The 24,272-nt window shown below is 27.6% G+C and overlaps 2 protein-coding genes across 4 annotated transcripts in view; one reads left to right on the forward strand and one right to left on the reverse strand.

Annotated features, from left to right (window-relative positions):
* Positions 1 to 80: 80 nt before the first annotated feature.
* LOC107457198 (signal recognition particle 14 kDa protein) lies at positions 81 to 1,952 on the forward strand (the record flags this gene model as incomplete). Its single annotated transcript, XM_071182920.1, is given in 2 exon segments — positions 81 to 113; positions 1,818 to 1,952. Coding segments are annotated over 2 exon segments (123 nt in total), but the record flags the coding sequence as incomplete, so codon positions are not given.
* Positions 1,953 to 5,387: 3,435 nt separating this feature from the next.
* Positions 5,388 to 24,272, reverse strand: part of LOC107457197 (uncharacterized) — a 53,751-nt gene continuing 34,866 nt past the window's right edge. For all 3 annotated transcript variants that reach the window (XM_071182922.1, XM_071182921.1, XM_071182923.1), the window contains 9 exons: positions 22,862 to 24,054; positions 21,228 to 21,279; positions 18,682 to 18,768; positions 17,521 to 17,720; positions 16,332 to 16,473; positions 14,539 to 14,646; positions 13,080 to 13,186; positions 11,097 to 11,208; positions 5,388 to 6,701 (listed from right to left, as the gene is read on the reverse strand). In XM_071182922.1, the coding sequence (XP_071039023.1) occupies positions 6,444 to 6,701; positions 11,097 to 11,208; positions 13,080 to 13,186; positions 14,539 to 14,646; positions 16,332 to 16,473; positions 17,521 to 17,720; positions 18,682 to 18,768; positions 21,228 to 21,279; positions 22,862 to 24,054 (2,259 nt within the window). In that variant the 3' untranslated portion in view covers positions 5,388 to 6,443. The remainder of the gene's footprint in view (positions 6,702 to 11,096; positions 11,209 to 13,079; positions 13,187 to 14,538; positions 14,647 to 16,331; positions 16,474 to 17,520; positions 17,721 to 18,681; positions 18,769 to 21,227; positions 21,280 to 22,861; positions 24,055 to 24,272) is intronic.

A 24,272-nucleotide genomic window follows, 5' to 3' on the forward strand; every position in this document is an offset into this window, starting at 1 on the left:
TACTTTTATGAAACATGCAGTATTGTCAAATTATTTTTTTATTATTTCAACAAAGAATAATTATTTTTAAATTATTACAGGTTAGTTGCAAAGATGTGAACAAATTTCAGTTGGTAAGTAATATGGTGGATGTATTAAACTAATTGATATTTGTATTCTTTAAATTTGTGTTTTCCTATATATTGAAACACTGGCTTAGATTAATTTAAGATAATTTTGTGACAAAGGAAAAAAAATGATTAAATTTACATTAATGTCTATTTAACAAGAATCATTAAAATCTGCCTTCCAATTTTAAAGTTTAACCTTTGCAAGTAGTGCTTTTTACAAATAAAAAAAAATCTAATTTTTTCCTGTTTGGTTTATATAATATCTTCAATTATCCTTCAATTCATTAGAGTTGATTCCAGTCACTTGCAAATAATGAATACACTTTTGGGAGAATTCGAAGGTCTGACCTAAGAAAGAATAAAAGACGAATTTTATTTAAATTAGTTGAAGGCTCCATTTATTCACCAAGATAGGCTATAGGACTGGAAAATACTCACATATTCTAAATCAGTGATTCTCAACCTTTTTTTGTTGTGGCACACTTTTGACGATTTCGAAATTTGATTGCACACAAAGAAAAAAATAAGTTTAAAAGTCGTTTGTGATAATAGTTTTGAATGTAAAATAAAATAATATGTACTAAACAAAAGTGTATCTATTAAGGGATTAATTACAAGTTAATAATAAGTATACTTTTAATGAGAAATTTGAGCTTGATGTTTTCATTTATATTTGGTCGTAAAAATGATAGTGCTTCTCTCATATTGTCTTCTACATTTAACAGTCTCCATCTTTTTTTCGTTTTTATGTTGGTTAATATTGAAAATCCGAATTTACAAAAATGAAATGTAGAAAATTGTAATAATATTTTTAAAGCTCTTTTGGCTATCATGGGATAGTCAAATCTAATGCTAATAAATCCTAAATGAATTAATGGATTCTTTCGAATATTTTAAAATTAGATCTCAATTATTAGAAAGCGAAATTAGTTCTTCCTCTTTATTCAAATACAGAAGTATTCGTTATCACAAATGGATTACGAACCCAATAAAATTTGTTTTCGATCTAAATTTGGGAAATAATGAACAATTCTCTCCTCTAATGTTGTTAAATGGTCAATAACAATTTTATGAATGGTTTTATTAATATCTATTGGGACAGACTCAAACTTTTTCAAATTGCTTTCCTGAATTTTATTCTTTCATAAAGTTATTTGTTTTTGGAATCCAACCAGTTATATGTATATAATATATTTTTATCTTTTAATTAATTACAGTTTAAATGTGCGTTCAATTATATATAAATATTGTATAATAAGAAAATTTTATCTGAAAACGTGTTTAAGGGTTTTTTCATGTTTAAATGAATTGATCCTAAAAATGTCTTCTCAGTAAAGCAAATGAAGAAAGTGGGGTTTTTGTTTGGAGATGAATTAGTTTCCAAGGTGAAGGAATCGGCGTGTCAGCCAGCTCTTATGACTTGTGCAATTCTTATTTTGCTTTCTTTCTCTCGCGTCATTTAATAGTTTTTTTTATTAGTTATTAACTGTTATTTTATTTTTTGTCTATATTTTATAGTTATTATTAGTTTTTTAAACATTAATTGTTATTTTTTGTGATTCCTCGTTAACTTGTTTTTTTTGTTGCTAATTATCAATTGTCAGCTTATTTTTTTTTTTAGTTATCCTTTGTTAATATAACTATTAATTGCATAGCTTATTTTGTTTGCTTTTATTTCTAAGTTAATATTCTTTTTAAAAATTGCAGGCTTATGCCAATTTAATTAAAGGAAATATGGATGGATTAAAGAAGAAAGATAAGAAAAAAGTAACTTCTTCAACTAAAGCAACTCAATGAGAAATGTACATATTTATTTTTGTAATAAAATAAGTTAAGTTTTTACATTGTGATCTTTTTTGTTGTATACACATTTTAGGTTTCATTTTTTACATTAAAATTAAGCAAATATTCGCTGTGAATGATTATGTTAATGTTATTTATTATTATGTAATGTTTTTTTTAAATTTTACAAGCATAGCTAATTTTAAAATTATTTTTATTTAATTGTACAATGATTGAATGAAACATTGCGTGTATTATTTATGTACTTTTTTTTTACTTGACATTCCTCAACTACTAGTTGTATAATAGATAAATAAATTTAAATAATTTGTGAAAAAAATTTCAGAAGCTTTTTTGTTAATTTTTAAAAATACGAAAAAAAAGTGCCGCCAATAGTAGTTTTTCTCTTCCCAAAAAATTGAAATATTGCAGAATCAGTTCTGTTGAATATTTGATTAGAAGAAGTTATTCAGGGTGGATGGTCGCAGCAACATTTTAAAAATATATTACAAACCTCAAAATATTTAAGCACTCAAAAACAAACTGAGACAAATTATTCAGTTTCAGAAACTATTTAGCTGCAAAGATCTTCAGATAATCTATACAAAATAGTAGAAAGATGTTAAAACGACTGTCATTTTGCGACTTAACATATTAAATGACGATCATAAATTTTTTAAACATTTACTGAAGTGGATATTTTTTCCAGCAATAAGCCAAGTAGATATCTCAATAATTTTAAACATTATAGTTATTTTAATTATATTTAACAAATTAAAAATTAGGGAAAAGCTAAAAAATTTTAATTTATTTTTTGGCCCATAACTTTGACCTTCACTATCCATAAAATAAAATCTATTTTTAAAATTTAATAATAGTGTGATAATTTGAAAAAAAAAAGTTTAAACAGAACTTTTTTAATTATAAAAGACTCAAATAATTCAATTATTCAGCTTTTATAGATAGCACAATAAATTATTTATGCATACATAAATAATTGCATTTGACCATTAAAAAAAGTAAATATTTTCTTAACGTACCAAAAAAGGGACAAGATGGCTTGATGGAAAGTATCTTTTAGTGATGACCACATGCAAAATTAATGGCAGGATGACCAAAAATCTGGTGAGCTCATTTGAAGTGCGAGGTTGCTCTGTGGTTTATGATTAGATTTATCTAGATTTTTAAGAAAAAGAACACCCAGAAAGTTTCCACAGGAAGAAGTTTGAGTTTGGATCATGAGAAGAAAACGAGACGCTCAGAAAGGAGACTGTCAACACTTTCCCAGAAGCAATAAAGATATGATCCAGTGACATTTGAATGAAATATATTGTTCCATTGGTCAGAAAAGATACATACATCACCTCTAGAGGAGGATGCTTCTGTAGCTGTTTCTGCTAAAGCTCTCTTAAAATAAAAACTTTTTTTTAAACCAAGAACAGAAGGTTCTACCAGAATATTTTTGTTGATCAAGCAGGTGGGGTGGTTGTTAGTTTCTGTGATCTTCGACCTCTGCACCCCCTTTATGGTCAGAAAAGAAAGGGGGAAAAAAAGAGTATTTTCCTTAGGGTATACAATGTGAAAATAAAAATAATTTAAAATTTCAGAAAAAAGTTTGGCACATTCATTACAAATACTTCTTTTTCCAAAAAAAAAGTAATGAAAAGCAAAAACAAGAGTACAGGTAAAAGTACGCACTTTTTACTTCCATTAAAAGTAACGAAAATAAAAGTATTGCAATGTATGAGTATATGTAGCAAATTTTTAATGCAATATTGACTAACGAATCTAACCAAACACCCAAGAGTCTGAGTTCTTCTCAATATCGAAGAATCGTGCAAGCCAAACTTTGGCACTGAAGTTGAAACAACTAAGAATGATAATGAATGTATCTTGGATATCAATTTTAAGATAAGTCCTTTTGAGGCATTGTTAGTAGAAAAAACATATGATTCTGTAAGTAATCAAAGTCAGAAAATGGTAACTGAAGATTCACTAGATATAAGTAATCGAAAGAAGACTTTGAACCTCCTTTCTTCCGTCTGTTATTCAGTGAAAAATTATAGAAATGTTACTGAAAAATCAGAAGAAATTTGGAAGAACTATTTACATTGGGCAAATATTGCAAAAAAAAGAAAAATGCCAAATTAAAAAAAAAAGGAATAAATTACCTTTTGCATTAACTTCAGAAAAACTGCGGTATGGTAAATTGAAGCAAGAAATAAAACTTAAAAGAAAAAAGAGTAAACAAATGTGATAAAATAATAATAAAAACATTAGATAACACTATGAATTACATTCATGATTCAGACTCAAATATCAAATTGTAAGAAAGAAAATGAAATTTTTTTTTAATCATGTATTCAAAACCACTTTATTTTCCATGACACAACTGGAAAAAAAAAAGTAAAATTTTCGACTTTAATTGTGGTTATATGTTATAATTCCAAGGAAGATCTTGTTTTCAGGTATTTATATGGCTTATAAATTCATCAACTGTAACATTTAGTGTTCATTCACTAAGTTATCTTTACTATTATTTGAATCACCAAAAGTTTTAAATAATATTATTTAAGTTCTCTGAAATCCCCCCCCCCCATAATTTGCATTTAATAACATATGTTGACACTGTCATTAACCTAAAATTACAGTTTTTTAAAGACAAGCTATGCTTAAGTGTTCCTTTACTGGCTAGTTTACCCAACTTTCAATTGTGCTTTATTCACATTTTTTGCTTTAGTACTTTTACTTGTGTCTGATTTTTTAGTTGATAAACTCCTTTCTAATACTTTTATTTTATCCAAATAATTGGTAAATTTGTCTTTAAACTGTTTACAACCAATAGAAAATTAATTCGATAGCAAAATTGTTTTCACTTTCAATTAAACACATAAAAACAAAACTTTTTTTTTTGTTATAGCCCAGGAAAAAAAATGCTGTCCATTTTTAAATCTAAAACTTGTTACACTATGCTGTAACCAAAATAATTTAAAATATCTGTATGAATCCAACTTNTGGCTAGTTTACCCAACTTTCATTTGTGCTTTATTCACATTTTTTGCTTCAGTACTTTTACTTGTGTCTGATTTTTTAGTTGATAAACTCCCTTCTAATACTTTTATTTTATCTAAATAATTGGTAAATTTGTCTTTAAACTGTTTACAACCAATAGAAAATTAATACGATAGCAAAATTGTTTTCACTTTCAATTAAACACATAAAAACAAAACTTTTTTTTTTGTTATAGCTCAGGAAAAAAATGCTGTCCATTTTTAAATCTAAAACTTGTTACACTATGCTGTAACCAAAATAATTTAAAATATCTGTATGAACGCAACTTTCCTGCATAATTTACGCTTAGGTGTTGTTTAATAATAATAAAAAAAATAACTTATATCATTTCTCAGAATTATCAATTTTCTTTATTGATACTGTTGTGTTATACTTTCATTTATTTTTTGATTAATAATTCATTTAGAAACAAGAAAACATATATAATACCAGAAGTTTTTATTTACAATTTCATTATGTACACAATAATTTCTTAGGAACAAAAAATTCCTATGCACTAGAGTGATCTGAAAACACACTTTTTCCCAATCACTATAGTATGGAAAAGTTGTATAGAAAAGAAAAAATTGGTTTTACAAATGAAACATTTTACTACCAATTTTCTGTTCTTCACAAAGTCCCAGTATTAAACTGACACATAAAAACTAAATTAGAGACTTACTTTTTTTTTTAAAAATATTAAGCATTTGCACATAAATTTTTTAATTAAAAAATTTTTTTTTCTTCTCCTTTTTTAAATAAATTTTAAAGTTGACATGTGAAATAAAACATTTCGTAATAATTTTTTCCTTTACATACTAGATTAGGATTTCTTGTAATTTAGCTATAGTGGAAAAAAAAAAAAGTTTTTTTCCGGGCCACTCTAATATGCAGTGAGATTAATAAAAACATTAACAAGGTAAGACAACACACATTATTTACACCAACAAGCATAAGTATGTCTATTATCTTGCATACATCTGAACAACAGCAGTAAAAAAAGATTTATTTAGCAAAAGCAAAATAGTAAATATACAATGAAAATGATAGATTGAAAAAATGATTACATAAATGAGTGCACAATAAAAAAATATTTGAAGGAAAGATAAAATCTATCACATAAAAAAACTTAGTGAGGATAAGAAATTAAATTCTTATGGTACAATAAGCTGCCATGCAGAAAAGCAAGCGAACTTTCATTTCAAACTAAATTCTAATTACATGTTCTCTCAGTAAAACATGATTCCTCTTTTTTCAATAGTAAAATATATGGAGTAAATCATTTTCTTCCATTACAAAATTCTTTCCACATTGACCTCTGCATATGCATTTTACATCCACTTTACCAGAAGAGAATTTCACTAATCTGTCAAAGAGCTCCTTAAATGTAAGTTGCTCCGAATATTTTATTCCACCTTTATTTCAAACAAAATCCTGATTATATGTTTTCTCAGTCAAACAAGATTAATTTTGTCTCATCAGTAAAATAAAGTGACTGAATCATTTTCTTGCATAACAAAATTCTTTCCATGTAGACCTGTGTACGCATTTCACCTCTACCTTACCAGAAGAGAATTCCACCAATTTGTCAAAGAGTTCCTTAAAAGTAAGCTGTGTGCTAATAGCCTGTTCAACACTTTTCATTTCTAGGACTTGAGAATTTGCATCCTCCACTTCAGAGATGATTCCCCAGCAAATATATTTCAGTCTTTTGCAACTTGAAATAGCTTGGAACAGATTATGATTAACTAATGGACCCTGAAAGAATAAGAACTCATTCTATAAAAACCATAGTCACGTCATATAATTATTTATTCAACAAAGTCAGTATAAAAAAATAAAATAAATTTATATCTAAGTTTTTTTTTTTTTTAAAAAAAAAGGCATTTCATTTTCTTGCCTATAATTTTTTCCTGTCCAATAAGAACTAATTCTTCAGGAAGGAGGTGCAAGAATCTAGTTAAGAATTAAAAAAATAATAATAATGAATAAATGAAATAATCCCTGAACTAAAAAGTTTAAAATAAAAATCAACAAAAAAAGTTGTAATCGCCTTATTATGATCGCTGGTAACTCATTAGCAATGTTGGCACGTTTCTGCAGAGGTGGTTAAAACCGGCATGGCAGAAACCGGTTTCTGCCACATTTGTGGCAGAAATTCAGAAAATGACAAAAGTACTGAGATTGACATACAATGGATAATTCATAGAAAAAACAATTAAATGTTAAACAAAGTGCCATTTATTTACAAAATTATCACCGTTCAAAATTAAATATTATATTGTTTGCAGTCTGCAGTAATCTATAACAAAAGACAAGTTTTGATGCAGTTTATAAACCTAATAAATTTCTCAATTTGCTATGCACAAAGGAGAAATTTGAGAAGATTCTCTCAAGTCCAGCAGAACTAACAGGCATTGCCATCAAGGAACAAGCAAGATTTGTGAAACTTTCATCTATTGCATATTTTTTAAAACTGGACCACCATGTAGCAGCTGGGGTAGTTGTCAAAACTTGATCATATTTTCTTCAAACCAATATCTAAAGTAAAATGTTTAGATAATGTTGATTTTGAATTAATATTATTATTTGCAGAGCTTTTCAGTTTTTAATTGCAAAATCATCGAATATTTTGTTGCATTCTCTATAGAGAAATATATATTCTTCACATTTTATTTTTTGCTTTTTTATTTGAAATCAAAATAATTAAAGAATTGCAATCTTGCCACATGCTTTTTTATTTTAGATGAATTAATTTTTTTAAATTTTATAACTAAAAACATGTACCTGTAGAGTGCAGAGAAAAAGAAAGAAGTTTTGTTTTCCTTATTCTTAATAAACACATATAAATAAATTTCTTCATATTCTATATATATACATCATTTAACATGTTACTCATAAATTACTTTGCTTTTTCCAGGATTTAGGGAAAAAAGAAAAACAATTTAGGAAATATTTTCGGAGTATACGCAACAATCATTAATTTTCAACATTGCGACTGGCTTCACAATTTGAATCGAAAATCAAATATTTACCAACAAAACAGTAAAATTGAATGTTATCAAAACATAGTTGGTTCTTAAAAGAACCCTTTTAAAATTAAAATATGTTAAAAAGTTATAATAAAATCGAGAAAATTAACATCCATGCAACAATTGTAATGATTTGTATACAGACATTGTTGTTAGCAATTTAAGAAAAAGATGTGTGGTTGGTTGGCTTGGAGGAGTAGAAAATAATTCGACAATTTCATTGGGCAGGAGTACGAAAGCTTTCAGAATAAGAGTGTGAAATAAAATTTATTGTTATTGAGTAATGCCGAAATAATGTTTTGAGAACTTTATAAAATAAAATATACTACAATATTTGGAGTCATTGTCAAAAGAAAAAAAATACTCCCAAAGCATAAGGGAATAAACTTCAACGAAAAATGTTTTTGATCCAGGGACTGGAAGACAAAAAAGAAAATCTCCTGGTTTTGAACCGGAGCAAATATCCTAATCCCATCTCCTGCCCTACCACATTCATTGCCTTTCATGAACCGCATCTCTACAGAGGTCAAAGTTTCTTCAAGGATTTAGCAACCATGCAAGAGTTTCACGCTAGAGTGGGTTAAAAAAATGTTTTTTTTTTTCTTCTTTTTTTTTCCTCAACACTTTAGTGTGGAAAAGTTGCTGTTTGTTTTGAGAATAAAAACGCTAATTATCTTTCTTTCATGCAGCACACTTAAAATTTAGAAAAAATAGTGCTTTACTTTTTTAATGATTGTTTAATGCTATGAATATCCTAAATAAATTAAATTCTGATGAATAATTTAAATTTCTAGCATTTTAGGGAACCCCCCCCAGAAGTTTACCAATTTTTTGTAATTTTCACTGCATATCTCTTCACTCAATATTCTAGATTAGAACAACCTAAATCTTACTGCGTGAAGATGGCTGCAAATCTAGTTCTGCCAACACTCGACCCAACCAAACTTTGTAGGGAATTTTATTTTATATTTACAGCTATATACAATGATTTTTAATGTAGTAGGATTCTTTGGCTTACTGCATTATTTAGGTTCATTTTTTTTTTTATCTACTTAATACCTAAAGCCTAATTTCTTTTGAGAAATGGGGCGAAACAGATAAAGACAGTGTTGCTCTGATACATCAATCGCTAGCTTCATGCTTGCATATTTTATTAGAAGTTCTGCCACAAGTTTGACACAGCCTTAGAGTTGAGAGAAAGTTAGGTATTTCTCTAATGCGTGCAGTGTCAGCACAATGTGCGATTTAAATGTGTGAATTTCTCATTTAAGTCGTGCAGCATTGAGGAAGGATATACCACACCAATGAATGATTTCAAAGTAATCCGACAGTTCAAAATTTCTAACAGTTTTTCTCTTTGGAACTACCTTTTAAGATCTTTCCTATATACAACCTAAGGACTTGGTTGACAAAAGTTAGCAGTCAGGAGTTGGACAAAGGAACTGGATCGTGATTTTTCAAGACTTCTAGGCAATGCCCAAAGTGATTGAAATTAAAATGTACAGCAGATATTGTAATTTGATAGGAAACTTTTGCAAAGACCAAATTTTTTACTATTGAAGATTAACTTCAAATGCTCTAGATTAATTAAAATTCTTGAGAGGTATATTCTCCCCTAACGCTCAGAGATTTAAGTGAAGATGATATTAAATCACTGATCTATTCCGACACCATGTGCATTAGAGAAATACTAGTTACTCCATAAGTCCTAGGCTTTAGAAAGATGCACCAAACTTGTTACATCAGCTAGAATAAAATATGTGAACATGAAGCTAGAGATGGATATATATTAGCAACACCAAGATCTAGATCAGTTCAGCCTCTTATCTTCAAATAATCAAATTTTAAATATGCATTAGGCATAAACAAAAACTGTAATATTTTAGCAAGATGCAAGTCCATTAAAAATTTTTGTAACTAGTTGTAAATATAGTGTAAAAACGAAATCAAAAATTGGATGGTTTGTTGGGTAGGGTGTAGGTGGAACTTGTCATGCAACTATCACATTAGTGGTGAGTTCCAGGATTGTTCTGATTTTGCATAATGTGTTAAGAGATATTCTTCAAAAATTTAGAAAAATTGGTGTACCTAGGTTTTTTCTAAAATGTTGCATGACTGTAAAAAATTAAATAATTGATCAAAATTGAATTTATTTAGGGCATTTGAATCATTCAACAAGCATAAAAAAACTAAAGCATGTTTATTTCATAAGTCTTAACCAACTGAATTTTAAAATTTTTTTTTTACAAAGGTTCAATTTTTCATCATTAATTTTAAGTTTTAATTAATTTTAAGTATGTGTTAACTGAAGATATTAATAGTTTTAAAAAATTTTCATGCCAAATTTTATTCTTTTTACAATAGGTAACATTTCCGAACTAAAGCATACCAAAATTCAAAAATTCATTTTTTCAACCAACTCTATTTCATGAGGCTTACAGGGTGAAAATACATTAGCTTAACAGGGTAAAAATATAGCAATTTTTTATGCCAGCAAAGTGTTGCTAAGTTGGCAACATTTCAACCGTTAGGCAGTAAATTTCCATCTAAAAAAAGAGAGTAAAATGGATGGTAAAATAATAGTGAAATTCAGAAAATTGTAGAAAAAAAAGCCCCTGATTTTTCAAAGGTTTTACACAAATTTGTTTTTTTCCGAATAAAAAAATTCCCTGATAATTCCAGGTGGATGACAACCCCGCTAATGTGAGAGTTTTAAATCAATGTGAATATGAATTTTAAAATGCAATTTTAAATGGTGTGAAAATGAATTGCGTGAATACAGATCTATTACGATGTACTCAGGATGTGCAATTTTAAGTTGCAATATGTAAACAACTCACAATTTTCCCCCTTATTTCTTAACAAAAATTATTTAAACACGAATCTTGACAAGTGCTTTTTAAGTCACATGAATACAATTCGTAATATGTATCATTAAATAGAGTGAATATAGATCAAGATGTGTAATACTAAATTGCATGAATATGAATGAAATGTGTACATTTAAATCACATTTACTTAGGTAGGAAAAAGTGCAAAAATGAATATTTTTGGGGGATTTCGCAAAAGCAGAACTCATCCCTGATTATATGATTTACAAAGAAACATAAAAGAAGCTTACTTCACTTGTATTATCTGGCCAAACATTCAAATGGATAAGTTCCATTAACTGCTTTAAAGTATCAGACAAAGTATGTGGGATTTTATAGTTCATTAATTCAAGATGTATCAAGCTATGGAATATAAATTGTATAATTAGTAGAAAGTAACATTTTCAAACGTTTATTCACTAAAACTTTGCGCAAATAAAAATTTTCAGAAGTAAATCATTTTTGCTAACAATGCTGAATATCATAAGCTAACACATATCTCTTTGGCATTATTTGGTCTGTTATTGACAAAGTGCCAGTATTTTTTGTGAATCAATTATTTACTGCAAAACACACACACAAAAATAAAAACATTTTCCTCATGCAAACAGATGTGTGCTAAAGTTCCATTTATGAAATTATACAAAGAGCACTTTGAAGAACTTTCATTAATAACACTAAAACAGCTCATAATTTTTTTTTCAATTACTTTATTCAGAAGAAGTGTTTCAGAAGGGTTCAACAATTCTATCAATTCACATTTTTATTCTAACTATACCAGAAGTAGTTTTTGATTATTTTAAATATTTGGTGTCACTTCTCAAAACTAAAAATGAAACAAAACAGCAAAAACATTTTTTCTAAAATTATTGTTTAAGATCATCTGAATTCAGATATAAATTCCCTTCAATAGTTAGATTAACATAATGAAAGTTTTTTTTGACAAACAATAATTAAATTTTTTTAAATAATTTAACTGTGATGCTATTTAGGTGTCTCCCCCCCCCTTTAGAAATCCTCAGAAATTTGCACCTATCCTTTATACTTTGAAAGTCGGAAATAGGAGTCTATCAAAAATAAGGGACGTTTATTTAGAGAAAGTATGTTTTTGTATCTGATTTCATAATACAAAATATTGTCTGCACTAATTAATTAGCACATTTCAAACCTTTATGATTAAGTTCTAGAACGTTAAGATTTTTAGATCAAAAGTTATTTAGGGCGGTCTGTTTTTTATTTTTGGCACTGACACCGTTTCAAATCTAAAGTGTGGATTAACATTTGCTATATATTTAAAAATTGTTTAAACAGTGATAAGTATGAATTAATTATATTAAAATAAGAATTATTAAGAATTGTGTTGTAGGTCACTGAAATTATTGTGTGTGATTGATTATGGTATAATATAAAATGTACATTATACATTTTTATGTTACCGTATTTAGCAAATTTAATTTCTCGTAGATACATTCTTGAAAAGTTTGATTGTGGAACTTTACTTGAAGCATGGCTTGTATTTTAATAAAAATTTTTGTAGCAGGATATGCAAAATTTAAATATATTTTCATGCTTGTATGAGTATTAATTTTTTTCCCTTTCTTTTTATACCTACACTTTAACTTTAATTGAACTCCATTTCTATTTTTTTACAACTATCATTCAAAACTCTTGAGAGTGTTCTCAATACTTTTGCCCAAATTATACCTAACTTTTTTTAAAAGCAGAAACTAAAAAAAAAATATAATAATTTAATTTTTATATTAAAAAAAAAAGATGTGATGAAATTTATTTAGATTAATTTTCTTCAAATCAGAAATAAATTTTAGTAAATATAAATTTGTGTAAATTTATCTAAAAATATTTATAAATTAGTTTAAAACATATTTAATTACCCTTTCTTCATTGACAGTAAATGCAATGTTTTATTTATTAAAGAAACGGAAAAAGATAACACCATAACTGGATCCGAAAATAAATAGTTTTAAAATGTGATGAATTTTAAAACATGAACAAGTCAGGAATTTGAAACCATGTTATTACTGAGAGATATTACTGAGCCTAAGGTGTCTGCTTTGCACCATCAGCAAAAAAGAAAATTGCAATATAACATCACAATTTACGTGCTGATTTCTCAGAAATAATCAAGTCAAGTTCGAATAATCTTCCCCTTCTTTTTAGTGCTCATAATTATTTTTATTCAAGAGTAATAATCTTGCAAAATATTTTTTTCTTACTGTTTCATTTCCAACAATGCTTCAGGAAGACCAGTATTATCCACACTCCCACCATTTTCTAAGCGTAACTTCTCAAGGTTTGTCAGCTGCTTTAATATTCCATATATCTAAAAAAAACAAAAACAGGATAGAATCAACAAGAGTAAGCGATAAATAAAAACAGTTATCTTTTACTATAACTTTTATTCAAATTGTAAACATATTAATTCTTCAAAATTGTAACCTAATTATAAACATATTAATTATTTAATTAAAAAAAAATAATATGTAAACAAAATGCAATGATAGAAATATTTCTCAAATGTAAAGTATGTGGGATGTTTTTATAGTTTTAAGTTAAAAACATGCAATATCAAACAATTGATATTAATTTAAACACACACTCATTGCTATTGAAAAAAATAACACAGTAGAGAATCCTTTATCCGGAATCCAGAAAATGGGAAAAACTATGCTTAGTTTTCCCGCCATTTTGAACTAAAACGATTATGGAAAAAAAGTGGAAGTTTGACTCAGCCTTGAAGTTGAGTAAAGGAAAATGTGGGGGGAGGGTGGATTTTTCTCCTCCGTTTGTCTAGAGAAACTTCAATATTTCTTCCATGAACTTGATCTTTAGATCAAAAGGGGGCAGGGAAGGTACAAATGTTTAATTATCTTCTGTGTCTTCGAAAGAATCGCTGTTTTGCTGATAAGCTGCCACCAATCAAACTTAAAAAAGTGGCATGCTGATTTCGTTTTCTCTTTGATTTACGAGGGGGGTAGGGGAAATGCATTGCATGCGCATATCAGTGAACAGAAGATGGAAGCGAAATAAAAAGAAAAATACATCCCTCTATTTTACTAACCCCTTGACATACGAAGACGTCATTAGTTTTTTTTTATGTCAAAACAATAATTTATGTGTCTCAGACGTCTTCAACACAAGAGATGCCAACTTGCTCCGGACAATAAATAAATATTTTAAAGTGGTAGTTTATCAATTGTGATTCTTGGATTAATAAATTCAATTTAGTAGATTTTATCCACCATTATTTCTATATAATTCGTAGGCTTATATAATTCATCACTTTATAGTAGTTATGTCAAGCACAGTTTAGAGTTTTAAAATGATATGTCAAGGGGTTAAGAAAAATTAAATGGAAAGACGAAAACGATTGAAATACGGCTATTTATTATTCAATAATAAAGTACGAACATAGTTAAGCTCAATTTAATCATTTAAGAAATAATCAGAATTTTATAAATTATAATTTAGTAAATTATTAACTAATTGGCTAAGCTAGGGGGGGGGGAAATACAAAAACAACCAAGCTAGCATTAAATGATTCGAAAGAGAGTTATAAAACATCCTATTAAATGGAATTTAAAAACATAAAAAGTAGTAGGCATTTTTACATTAAACACATTAATGGTAAAAAAAAAAAAAAAAAAAAAAANATGGTAAATAAATAAAACTCACTTCAGGCTCAATATCATAGCAATGACCAAGCTCTAGAGACACTAAATTTTGATTCTGAGATAATACTTCTAGATTCTTCACGGAGTTAAATTTGAATCCAGTTAATGACTGAAAAATGAAAAAAATAAGCAAGTTAAGAATGTTAAAATCCAAAAAAGAGCAAGAATATTAATTATCCTTTAAATTTTTGAGAGTTAGACATAGATTTTTTTAAAGATTTGAAGTTACTGGTTTTCCTGCATCCAAAAATAGTTATCTGTATTATTTAATGGTAAAATAGAGCAAAGCAGGGAAATTTCCGTAAAATTTTGCTCAAAGGTTTAAGACTTTTAGAATCCACACTCTAAGCATTAGTCCTAATCCCCCTAAACTAAGCTAATGATTTTCTTACAAATATTAACCAATTTTTAATAAGTAAATCAATTAAAAAAATAAAGAGTAATAGGGAAGGCTCAATATATTTTTGCCCAGAGTTTCAATGCTATTAATTATTTAAAAAAATATATTCCTAGTTATTCCATTCTTTAGTTTCCAGTTTTCATAAAAATATTATCAATGAAATATTGTGTGAAAAGTAATATACACAAAGACGTCAACCTGTATCGACATTTTTAAGCATCAATTTTTAGAGCTAATCACTTTTATTTAGTAATGGAGATAATTTTTGGTAGTAATATTAGAATTAAGGGTATTCATTTTAGTTTTTTTTTATAACTTTTTTCATGTCTTAAAATTAGAGAACAGGAAGGTTGATTTAAAGATCAATTTTTTAATAAATAAAAGCTTAGTAAACATTTATTTCTAAATAAAGGAGGCTCATAGCTACTAACTTATGTAGGAAAAAAATCCAGTAAACTTTACAAGATAGTACAAATTTAATTATAACTGTTGCATAGCATACTAAATAATTTATACATAGGGAATTTTTATAGTCAAAAAACAAAAAGTTGATCACACTAATAACTATAAATGGACTGTAATATTTTCCATTTACGATTGACAATAAATGAATTTAAAATGCTTTTATTGTATTAACTCATAATTTTGAATAGTAAGAGAAAAGAGAGTTCTGAATAAAAATAAACTGAGAACATAAAAAGAAAGAAAAGCTTTAAATTGATTACTATAATTGAGACAGCAAGCGATAAATTTTTTATTTTATTTCAATAGGGATTTTTTTAGGAAACTTACTCAATTTTGAGGAATTTTCTAAAATGTACAAAAACTAGTAAAATTTTTATTAAACCAGTAAAAACTTGGTAAAACCAAGTAGTCTACATGTAAATTCATTAGAGCTGGCAGCTATGGAGATAGCAAAATTTCAAAATTGACAAAATCAGAGGCGTTAATTAATGGAGTTGTGATTTTTACATATTTAAAAATACAATTTTCATCAATGTACCAATTAAAATGTTTTTTGAAGCAATTTTACAAGCGGTATCGGCCATTATACAGAATTTTGATCAAACTAGTTTTCTGAGAACTTGTTTAATATAAAAATTAAGATTTTATTGCAAGAAAAGTATTTTTTTTTAATATCTGCATTCTATGCATACCAATGACAATCCAAATAGTCAAAGATATGAGAATGCGTACCATAGTTGCACTATTGGTTTGTTGGAAAAATTCAAACGATTTTTAATTTTATACAAAATGGGAGAATAGTATTGAAATATTGAATATCAGGATTCAAAGACAAAAAATTAATAACTTAAAAACTGCAATAAAAGAATAAGCTTAAAATCAATAACAATAAGCAAACTTCGGAATTATTGGTTTTAACATTTACTCACTAAATATCTTAAATTAGGTAAATACGGCATTTGGTACATGGACATATCCTTTAAAATTATTCCTCCAAGTGACCCAATTTGCAGTGTACTAAGTTTTGAAAGGCTTCTAAGACGTGAAATTTCCAACTCGCAGGGTGTTGACCTGAAAATAGCAAAAGAAAACATACAAAAATCTACAAAATTGTTAAGAAATATCAACAAATCAAGTTACATTCATTAATAACTCTTATGCAAAAGTTCTAAAAGGGTTAAATCAGACAAACGACTATTATAAAATATAGATTAAGTGCACTGTCAAATTTTTACGAAAATCACCATCATGTTAAAGAAAGCTGATAAATATTAATAAAGAAATATGCAAATTATGTTTTTATCCTCTTTAAATTAGTTTTATTTGATAAGACATTTGCTGAATTTAATAATAAATAAACGAAAACAAAGTAGAATTAAAGGATCATAAAAATAAATTCAATTTTTAATAACTTGCTTTCCGTTCTAGTTCTTTATTTTTGAATTTTAATATCACCAAGAATGTCCAATGAGTAAAAGTAATAATTATCTATGAAAAAATAAATTGATAATGAAACAAAAAATTTATTTAAACTGAATTGTGTGCATTAAAATTCCCAACTTTTTTTTTTCAAAAAAAAAGAATACTTAAAGGTCATATCATATTGCCTTAGATAATGAGCTCATGATTCTAGCGACCTTTTTTCTAAGATTATTGTTTTGTTGATAAAATTTTTTTGTTGCAAATTAGCAATCAAAGGCAAAATCAAAGCTTTAAGTTTGGTGAACAAGCCATTTTGCTCCTAAAAATTATCAATATAGACGGAATCTCTATAGCTATTAGTATACGTTCCTTCAGTTGTAAAAATACTATTGATATACATAAAAACAGATTTTTTTTATAGACATTATTACACTGTGATATGACTTTCCAATAAAGTTTAATTTTCAGGCTCACTATTGATTGCAGCAAACCTAAAATTATTAAGTTGGTTTAAGGATTTTTCATTAAAAAAGAGGACAATTTATATTTATCAAACTTTGATTAATTTGGTGTAAATCTTGGGGTTCTGTGACATAGTTTGGGAATCCCGAAACTAGTAAATAAGACTGGAATGAGGTAAAAGTTATTATTTGTTTCATGAATGAATTGTACACACAGAACTTAGTGCAAACATACCATATTTCTGGTTCAGATAATACTGAAGTAAGGAAACATTCCAATTTGTGTAACTGACTCATATATGTAGCGATAAGATATAACAAAGATGGAGGTACTTTGTCTATTACTAAATCCCGAATTCCAGATAACTTCATGATAATTGTTTTGAAACCTTTCCAAGGATCATTTATATCATCAACTATAACATCACACAAATCCTATAATTAAAAAGTATATAGTTAGTTTTGAAATTCAACATTAATTTAAAAAAAAGGAAATCAAAGGAAAAAATATTGTGTGACGAGTTAAAGAGACACAAAGAAAAAAAAATTTACATTTTTGAATTACTATCAGGTTTGTAATCAAATTCATACCGGCCAACATTAGAGAAATAAAATAGCGGAGAATTTACTAGATATTTTTTAGGCTACTAGTAAAGTTTTACATCATGCGTAATCATGTAAGTCAAAAAGAGAAATTCAAAATTGGAAATAATATAAGCATTTACATTTAGAGAAGTAAAAAATTTGTATATAAATCTTAATCTAAAAAAGATTTTGTCAACCAATATTTATAATTACTTAAACTATTTTATTTCATAAACGTCGTTGAACAGCTGACACAATTTTTTTGGGTTTATGGCTACTGATATTCAACTACATAGACTTTTAACTTTGAGCCATATCCAGAAGACAAAAAGAACTCCTGGATCAAGTATTGGAAGAAATTTGTCACTGTGGAGGATTTTGTGATGAAACACTAACCTGCATTTGCATTACATGGAGAGGAAAACCGCGAAAAACGCCCACAGTTAAGTCTGGCGGCAAGGGGACTCTAAACCCATGATCCGTCTACCACTGAGGATATTTTTACTCAACATACTGCAGTACTGGCAATAGTACTATCTGTTGAGGAATAAGAGAAGTATTTTTGCCGTCAGCAGATATTTTATCGCCAATTTAATTATAATTTTTTTTAAAATTTCATCAATGAGACAGGAGATAGTTGTAAAATACATGAGCCTTCTTTAAAAAACAGGAGACTAGGCAGGTATGTAAATTTAATGGGGAATAAGAGTGGTTATAACAATAAAAGTGGATTCTGAACAGAAAAATAAAATTTCTATGATGCTAAGAGATTTTAATATTTGCTCAGAAAAAAAAATTGTTTAGTACATACCAATGTTTTGGTTCTATGCTTCTGTAAAGTATGACAGCATTTGTCCCAGTCTGTAATTCTAAGTCCTCTGAAAGACACTTGTTTCCACTGAAACAAACAAAAAAAAATTTTTAAATTAATGCAAAAGCATTTTTTAAATTTTTTTCTCTTAACACAGAATAACAGAAATTATTATTAAAAGTAACCTCAAACATGATTAAATTAACTAGAATATTCACCCTATTCAATAGCAATGTGGAATTATTTCATGAAGTAATATGTTTATTTACCTATATAAAAACTTATATAGTCAACTCACAATATTATGAACTTCAAGGGAGGTAAGGAAAATTTCCTGATATTGAAAAATTGATAGTATTTTTAACATTTTAATCAAAATAATAATTGTCAGTTTTTTATAAGTTATTTAGCATGTATTTAATTCTTAAACAGAAAACAAATACAAAGATACAAATACTATGCTCTAGATTTTTCTATCATCAATACTTAGAAATTTTCAGTGACAAAATTCGCCTTTAATGACTATTGCCTGATTGGGTCACATTTGAGAAAAAGAGAGCTGCTTTATCAATAAGAAATATTTTTAGGTCCCTTTATTTTTAAGAATTAGTTCTAATGTTTCATGAAAATTTTTATCACCAGCCTCACTTTTGGTACACAGTTTCAGAAAAGTTATGCATTTTCATTTTTTAAAACAATTTTTAATGCTTTATCATACTACTCCCTTTTTTAATGCTTTAGTAAAATGATTAGTTTTTATTTATATGATATTCTTTCCCCAAACTATTTTGATGTTCCTATGAATTTGACAAAGAACAAAAAAAAAAGGACCACTTTGAATAACATTTGATCTAATGATCTGATCTTCACATTCTAGGACTCATTCTTACTGGTTCAAAGGGGAGACCTTAAATATGCTAATTAATTAGTGTAGACTATATTTTAAGTTACGAAACCATATATGAAAACGTACTTTCTCTGAATAAACATACCTTTTTTTTGTTGACAGATTCGATTACAGACGCCCAAAATATAGTGGGTAGTCGCAGTCTGGGGAAAATGGTCTCCATAGTTTGATCGGGAGAGTGATCCAAAATTTGAAAGCCTTAATGTTAATTTTACTTTTTGAATATTTTGTAAAATCTCTAGAAATTTTTTATGTATTTTATAGAAAAGTTTTTGCACACATAATTTGTTATCAAATTTGTTTATCCAAAGAAAATTCCATGCAAAAAATAAGTTATAGTAAATATTTATTAATTTTTATTATTTTACAATAGTTAAAAACATTTTGAATTGTAAAGTATACAATTTTTCTCATCATTTGAAAAAACCATAATTTTACATGATAAAATACAAAATCTGAGCAAAATCGGTAGAATAGTTCCTGAGAAATTAAATTTAAAAAAAGTCAGATATTAAAAATTCGATTTCTCAGGAACTATTGCACCAATTTTGCTTAAATTTGGCAGTTCCCTATATAAAATTACATTCGTTAAAATGATTCAAAAAATTGTATAACTTGCAATTAAATACATTTTTTTATACCATTCCTAAATAAAATAATAAATATTTACTAAAAATATATATTTTGCATGGATTTACCTTCAAATAAATAAATTTTATAATAAGCGAGGGTAGGCAAAAAAATTTTTTTTTTTTAAAACAGACTTTTTCTATAATTAGAATATTCATGAAGAAAATTCAGACTACTTTATAATATGGAAAAATTGGTTACTTCGAAGTTCATCTACATGAAAACAGTCTGCATTAAAGGATATGGAAAACTCTGTCGTTTTAAAACAACATAGAATCATATACAACATCAACTCTTGAACAAATAAGATTGCTGAAATAAATATACAGTAAATACTCCGGATATTCTTTCTTCGTTTCAAACAATTTGCAATTCAGTCAAAATAAATAGGGCAAGGTTTAAGTTATGAAGAAAATCATTTGTTAAGGGTCTTTAATTGTTCTAGAGCAGGGATGGGGAAACTACGGCCCGAGGGGCAACTGTGGCCCGGTGGAAGGTTTTATCCGGCCCGCGGACAGAATTTTAACTTGCCGATCCGTGGCGAATATAAACAATATACATTATACGTCCATTTTCTTATCTACTTTGTTTAAAGCTATTTTTGTTCTTTCTTTTTTAACAAAGTACTGATGACCTTTTTACTTTCTCTATTTTTGTTNATCATAGTATTATACACAATTTTGAATTAGAATACTAATTAGGGCAAATAAAACATAAACAACAGATAGACATGTAACTCTAAATTAAAAAAAATACTGTATTAACACAATCATGAAAATTAATCAAAATAATTTATGGCACTGTTGAATTTGCAGACAAGATTTCACTTTAGTCCCTAAGCCTTTTTTCATTTTAAAATTTTACAAATTTAATAAAAATACTGAAAAACATAAGTGGGGTAGGCATTAAAAGTCTTTTTGATTATTTTTTTTTCATTAGTAAAGCAATATTAGGGTATAAAACATAAAATAATTTTTTTTAAAATTTAAGCAAAAATGTTAACACTTACCAACTCTTTTTGTTCTACTAAACACTTCCAGAAGGTGTTTATTTGAGAAGCTCTATAGTAAAAGGAGAGATATATCAGTATTATAATGCAATTTAAAGACATATTCAACTGAACTCATCCTGAAATAACATGATCATGCAAATATTTCTAACTATTTTATGATACTGATAAGTTTGCATACAAGTTTTCACTTCTGAATAAGCAGTTTCTAACCTTTTTTTCTCATTGAATTCAGTAAAACAACTGAAAATCATTGAAAGAGAAATAAAATTGGATAGTTACAATACTTCTTGAAATTTTTACAGCTCGAGTCGCATATTATCAACTCCCAACTCAAAAGTTTTAAAAATACTAATTATGTACTTCTAATTATGAGCAAAAAAATTTTCTTCATAGTGAAGAAAGAATGATTAACTTTAAAAATAAAAGTCATACTTTTTCCCAGAAGTTATCTAAAAAAAAGCCTGTTTCTAAAATGAAAACAAAAAATTGACAGTAGGCAAAAACAAAGTTAAAATAAATCGCTGTCTGAAATACTCATAGGAATGGGTGGCATTTAGACATTTATAAGTAGAGTCATATACCAACCATCTCTAATGCCCAAGCTAAAAAATCATAGTATTATACACAATTTTGAATTAGAATACTAATTAGGGCAAATAAAACATAAACTTAAATAAGAATATTTAAAATTAAAAAAATAAAGAGCCAGTTGTTAGCCAATGGGATTAGAGATTAAGGCTCAACGATTTCAAGGTGACGGAATGTGGTCAGCAATGTGCACTGGGTATTTTACTTCCGATACGATTTGAAGCTGGGTTGGTTTTAAGAAGAGTAGAAGTGTAATGGCAATTCTGTTCATTAAAATATCTTTTTCTTTACTATCTTGGATTTCAATTAAAAACTTTAATTTTTGTTCTTCAATATTTGATAATTAAGAGTCATTCAACAGCGTATCTTTAGAAAAAAATGAAAATAAATAATTCCCTTAGGCAGACTCTTTGTTTTCTCAAGAATTTAGAGCCATGTACCTAGTAGTTTCTTTTAGTAGTTTTAAGTAGGTAATTTCGTATAGTATATTTGTCAGTTTCTAAATTTTTAGAAGTTTACTTTTATTTTGATTTGCATTGATTTGGATGAAGCAGAAAAAAATTCATTTAATAAAAATTGCATGAAAAAAAAGTTTTAAAACGGACAAAGGTGTAATACTAAATTATCTTCCTAAAAATATTGACAGTAAAAATTTTATTAGCATAATTGCAAAAAAATTGTGTGTTGTATTTCTCCAATTCTGATTTGGCAATGAACCCTTTTTTAACACCAAAGCTTCTGTAAACTACAGTAATCATATAAATATGTTTAAAAACATATTTAACTATCTGCTCTTTTCTGTTAATTTAAAAACTAAATAAATCTTAATCAATGACTTAGCAGATAAAAGTTAAGCTAAACAATGACACGTCTTAAACCTAAAATTTTAAACTTTTTTTTTCAGAATGTCATTCTGTACTTATTTTTACTAAGTGCTTTAATAATCTCAGAATGTACTGACTACGAATAAAGATTGAAAAAAGTACAGGCCAACTATGAATAATTAGCAAATCAGAAAAATTACTTATAGAGAAATAACTTACTTCATCAATCCATAAACATTCAGATACTTGGATATTAAATCAAAGCATTTAGCTTCCTTAAAATTGTTTAGATTTATTGTGGGAGATACAATATTTAATTCTGGTTGTAGACTACTTGGCTTGATTTGGCTAGGTAATTCAGATTGCAGTCTTGTAGCAGTGCCAATTTTTCTCGTGTAATCTTTAATTCCACTTGGAATGGAAGAATTCATGTCTGTTCTGTAAGTATCATTAAATAAAGAAGATGTTGGAGTATTTTTATGCTGAAGTGGAAATCTAAAAGGATCATAAGTAGATGGTGTAGGTTGATGTGACATTCTGTAAGATCCACTAATCATTTGAGGTGATGTTGCAGACTGTAGTGGTATTCTGTAAGGACCACTAATTATGTGAGATATTGCTGGAGAAGTTGCAGGCTGAAGTGGCATTCTATAAAAGCCACTCATTGTGTGAGATGGCATTGTAGAGGATATAGGATGCATGGGCATTCTATAAGTATCACTAATTATGTGAGATGTTGCAGAAATGGTTGATTGAAGTGGAATTCCAGCACCAGTAGTGTTACACATTAGAGGATTAGCAGGAAGTACTCCGGGTGTAACCTGACAATTGGTTGGGGTACGGATTATGAAACCAGGAGGTAATTTTCTCACAATAATTTGCTTAGAGAATACATTTGGGTTTGATGCAATGACAGGCAAATAATTGTCATATGAGGACTTAGAGATACTAATGGGTTTTGATGCTAAAGGGATCAAGGGTGAAAGGTTTTGTACAGAAGTATTTGGAGTTATAGGTCTTTCAATGTTTGGTAACATAACTGCATTTGGACAAACTGGCCTCATTAAGTGTGAAAAAAGCAAAGGAGAAGAAACTACCAGAGGTGAAGAATTATTTGATTTAACGCCATAGGATCCAAAATTATTATTAAGGTGGTTATTTTGTCCGAAAGGGAAAGAGGGAGGTTCACAAGTATTATTAGCCATATCAGGTTGAAGATCCAACCAATTAGATGGGAGATCCACCCAATGCTTTGATCCTTCTTCCAAACAAATGAAGGGTTCCAAAACTTTCTGATCAGTATGTTCAGGAAAATCTGGACATTTTGTATCATCATACAAAAATGGCCCTGCGGATGATGATGTAGCATTTCTTAGTTCTGCATAACAAGCAATTTTAGCTTTTCCACAAGTCTAAAAAAAAAAGAATAACAAAATTAATAAAGCTTTAGAGATTTTATATACAAGTTTAGATCATATAATATGAATACCTTTTTTCATATTATATGATCTAAATCACTTAATGATCTGCTCATATTCAATTTCTTAATCTCATGATAAATATCTAACTTTTTAGAGCATGAAATTTTTCAAATTTAATTTAGATAGTGATCAAAAATTTATTAAAAAAA

The sequence above is a fragment of the Parasteatoda tepidariorum genome, chromosome 7 (assembly GCF_043381705.1).
Source record: "Parasteatoda tepidariorum isolate YZ-2023 chromosome 7, CAS_Ptep_4.0, whole genome shotgun sequence".
NCBI lineage: Eukaryota > Metazoa > Arthropoda > Arachnida > Araneae > Theridiidae > Parasteatoda > Parasteatoda tepidariorum.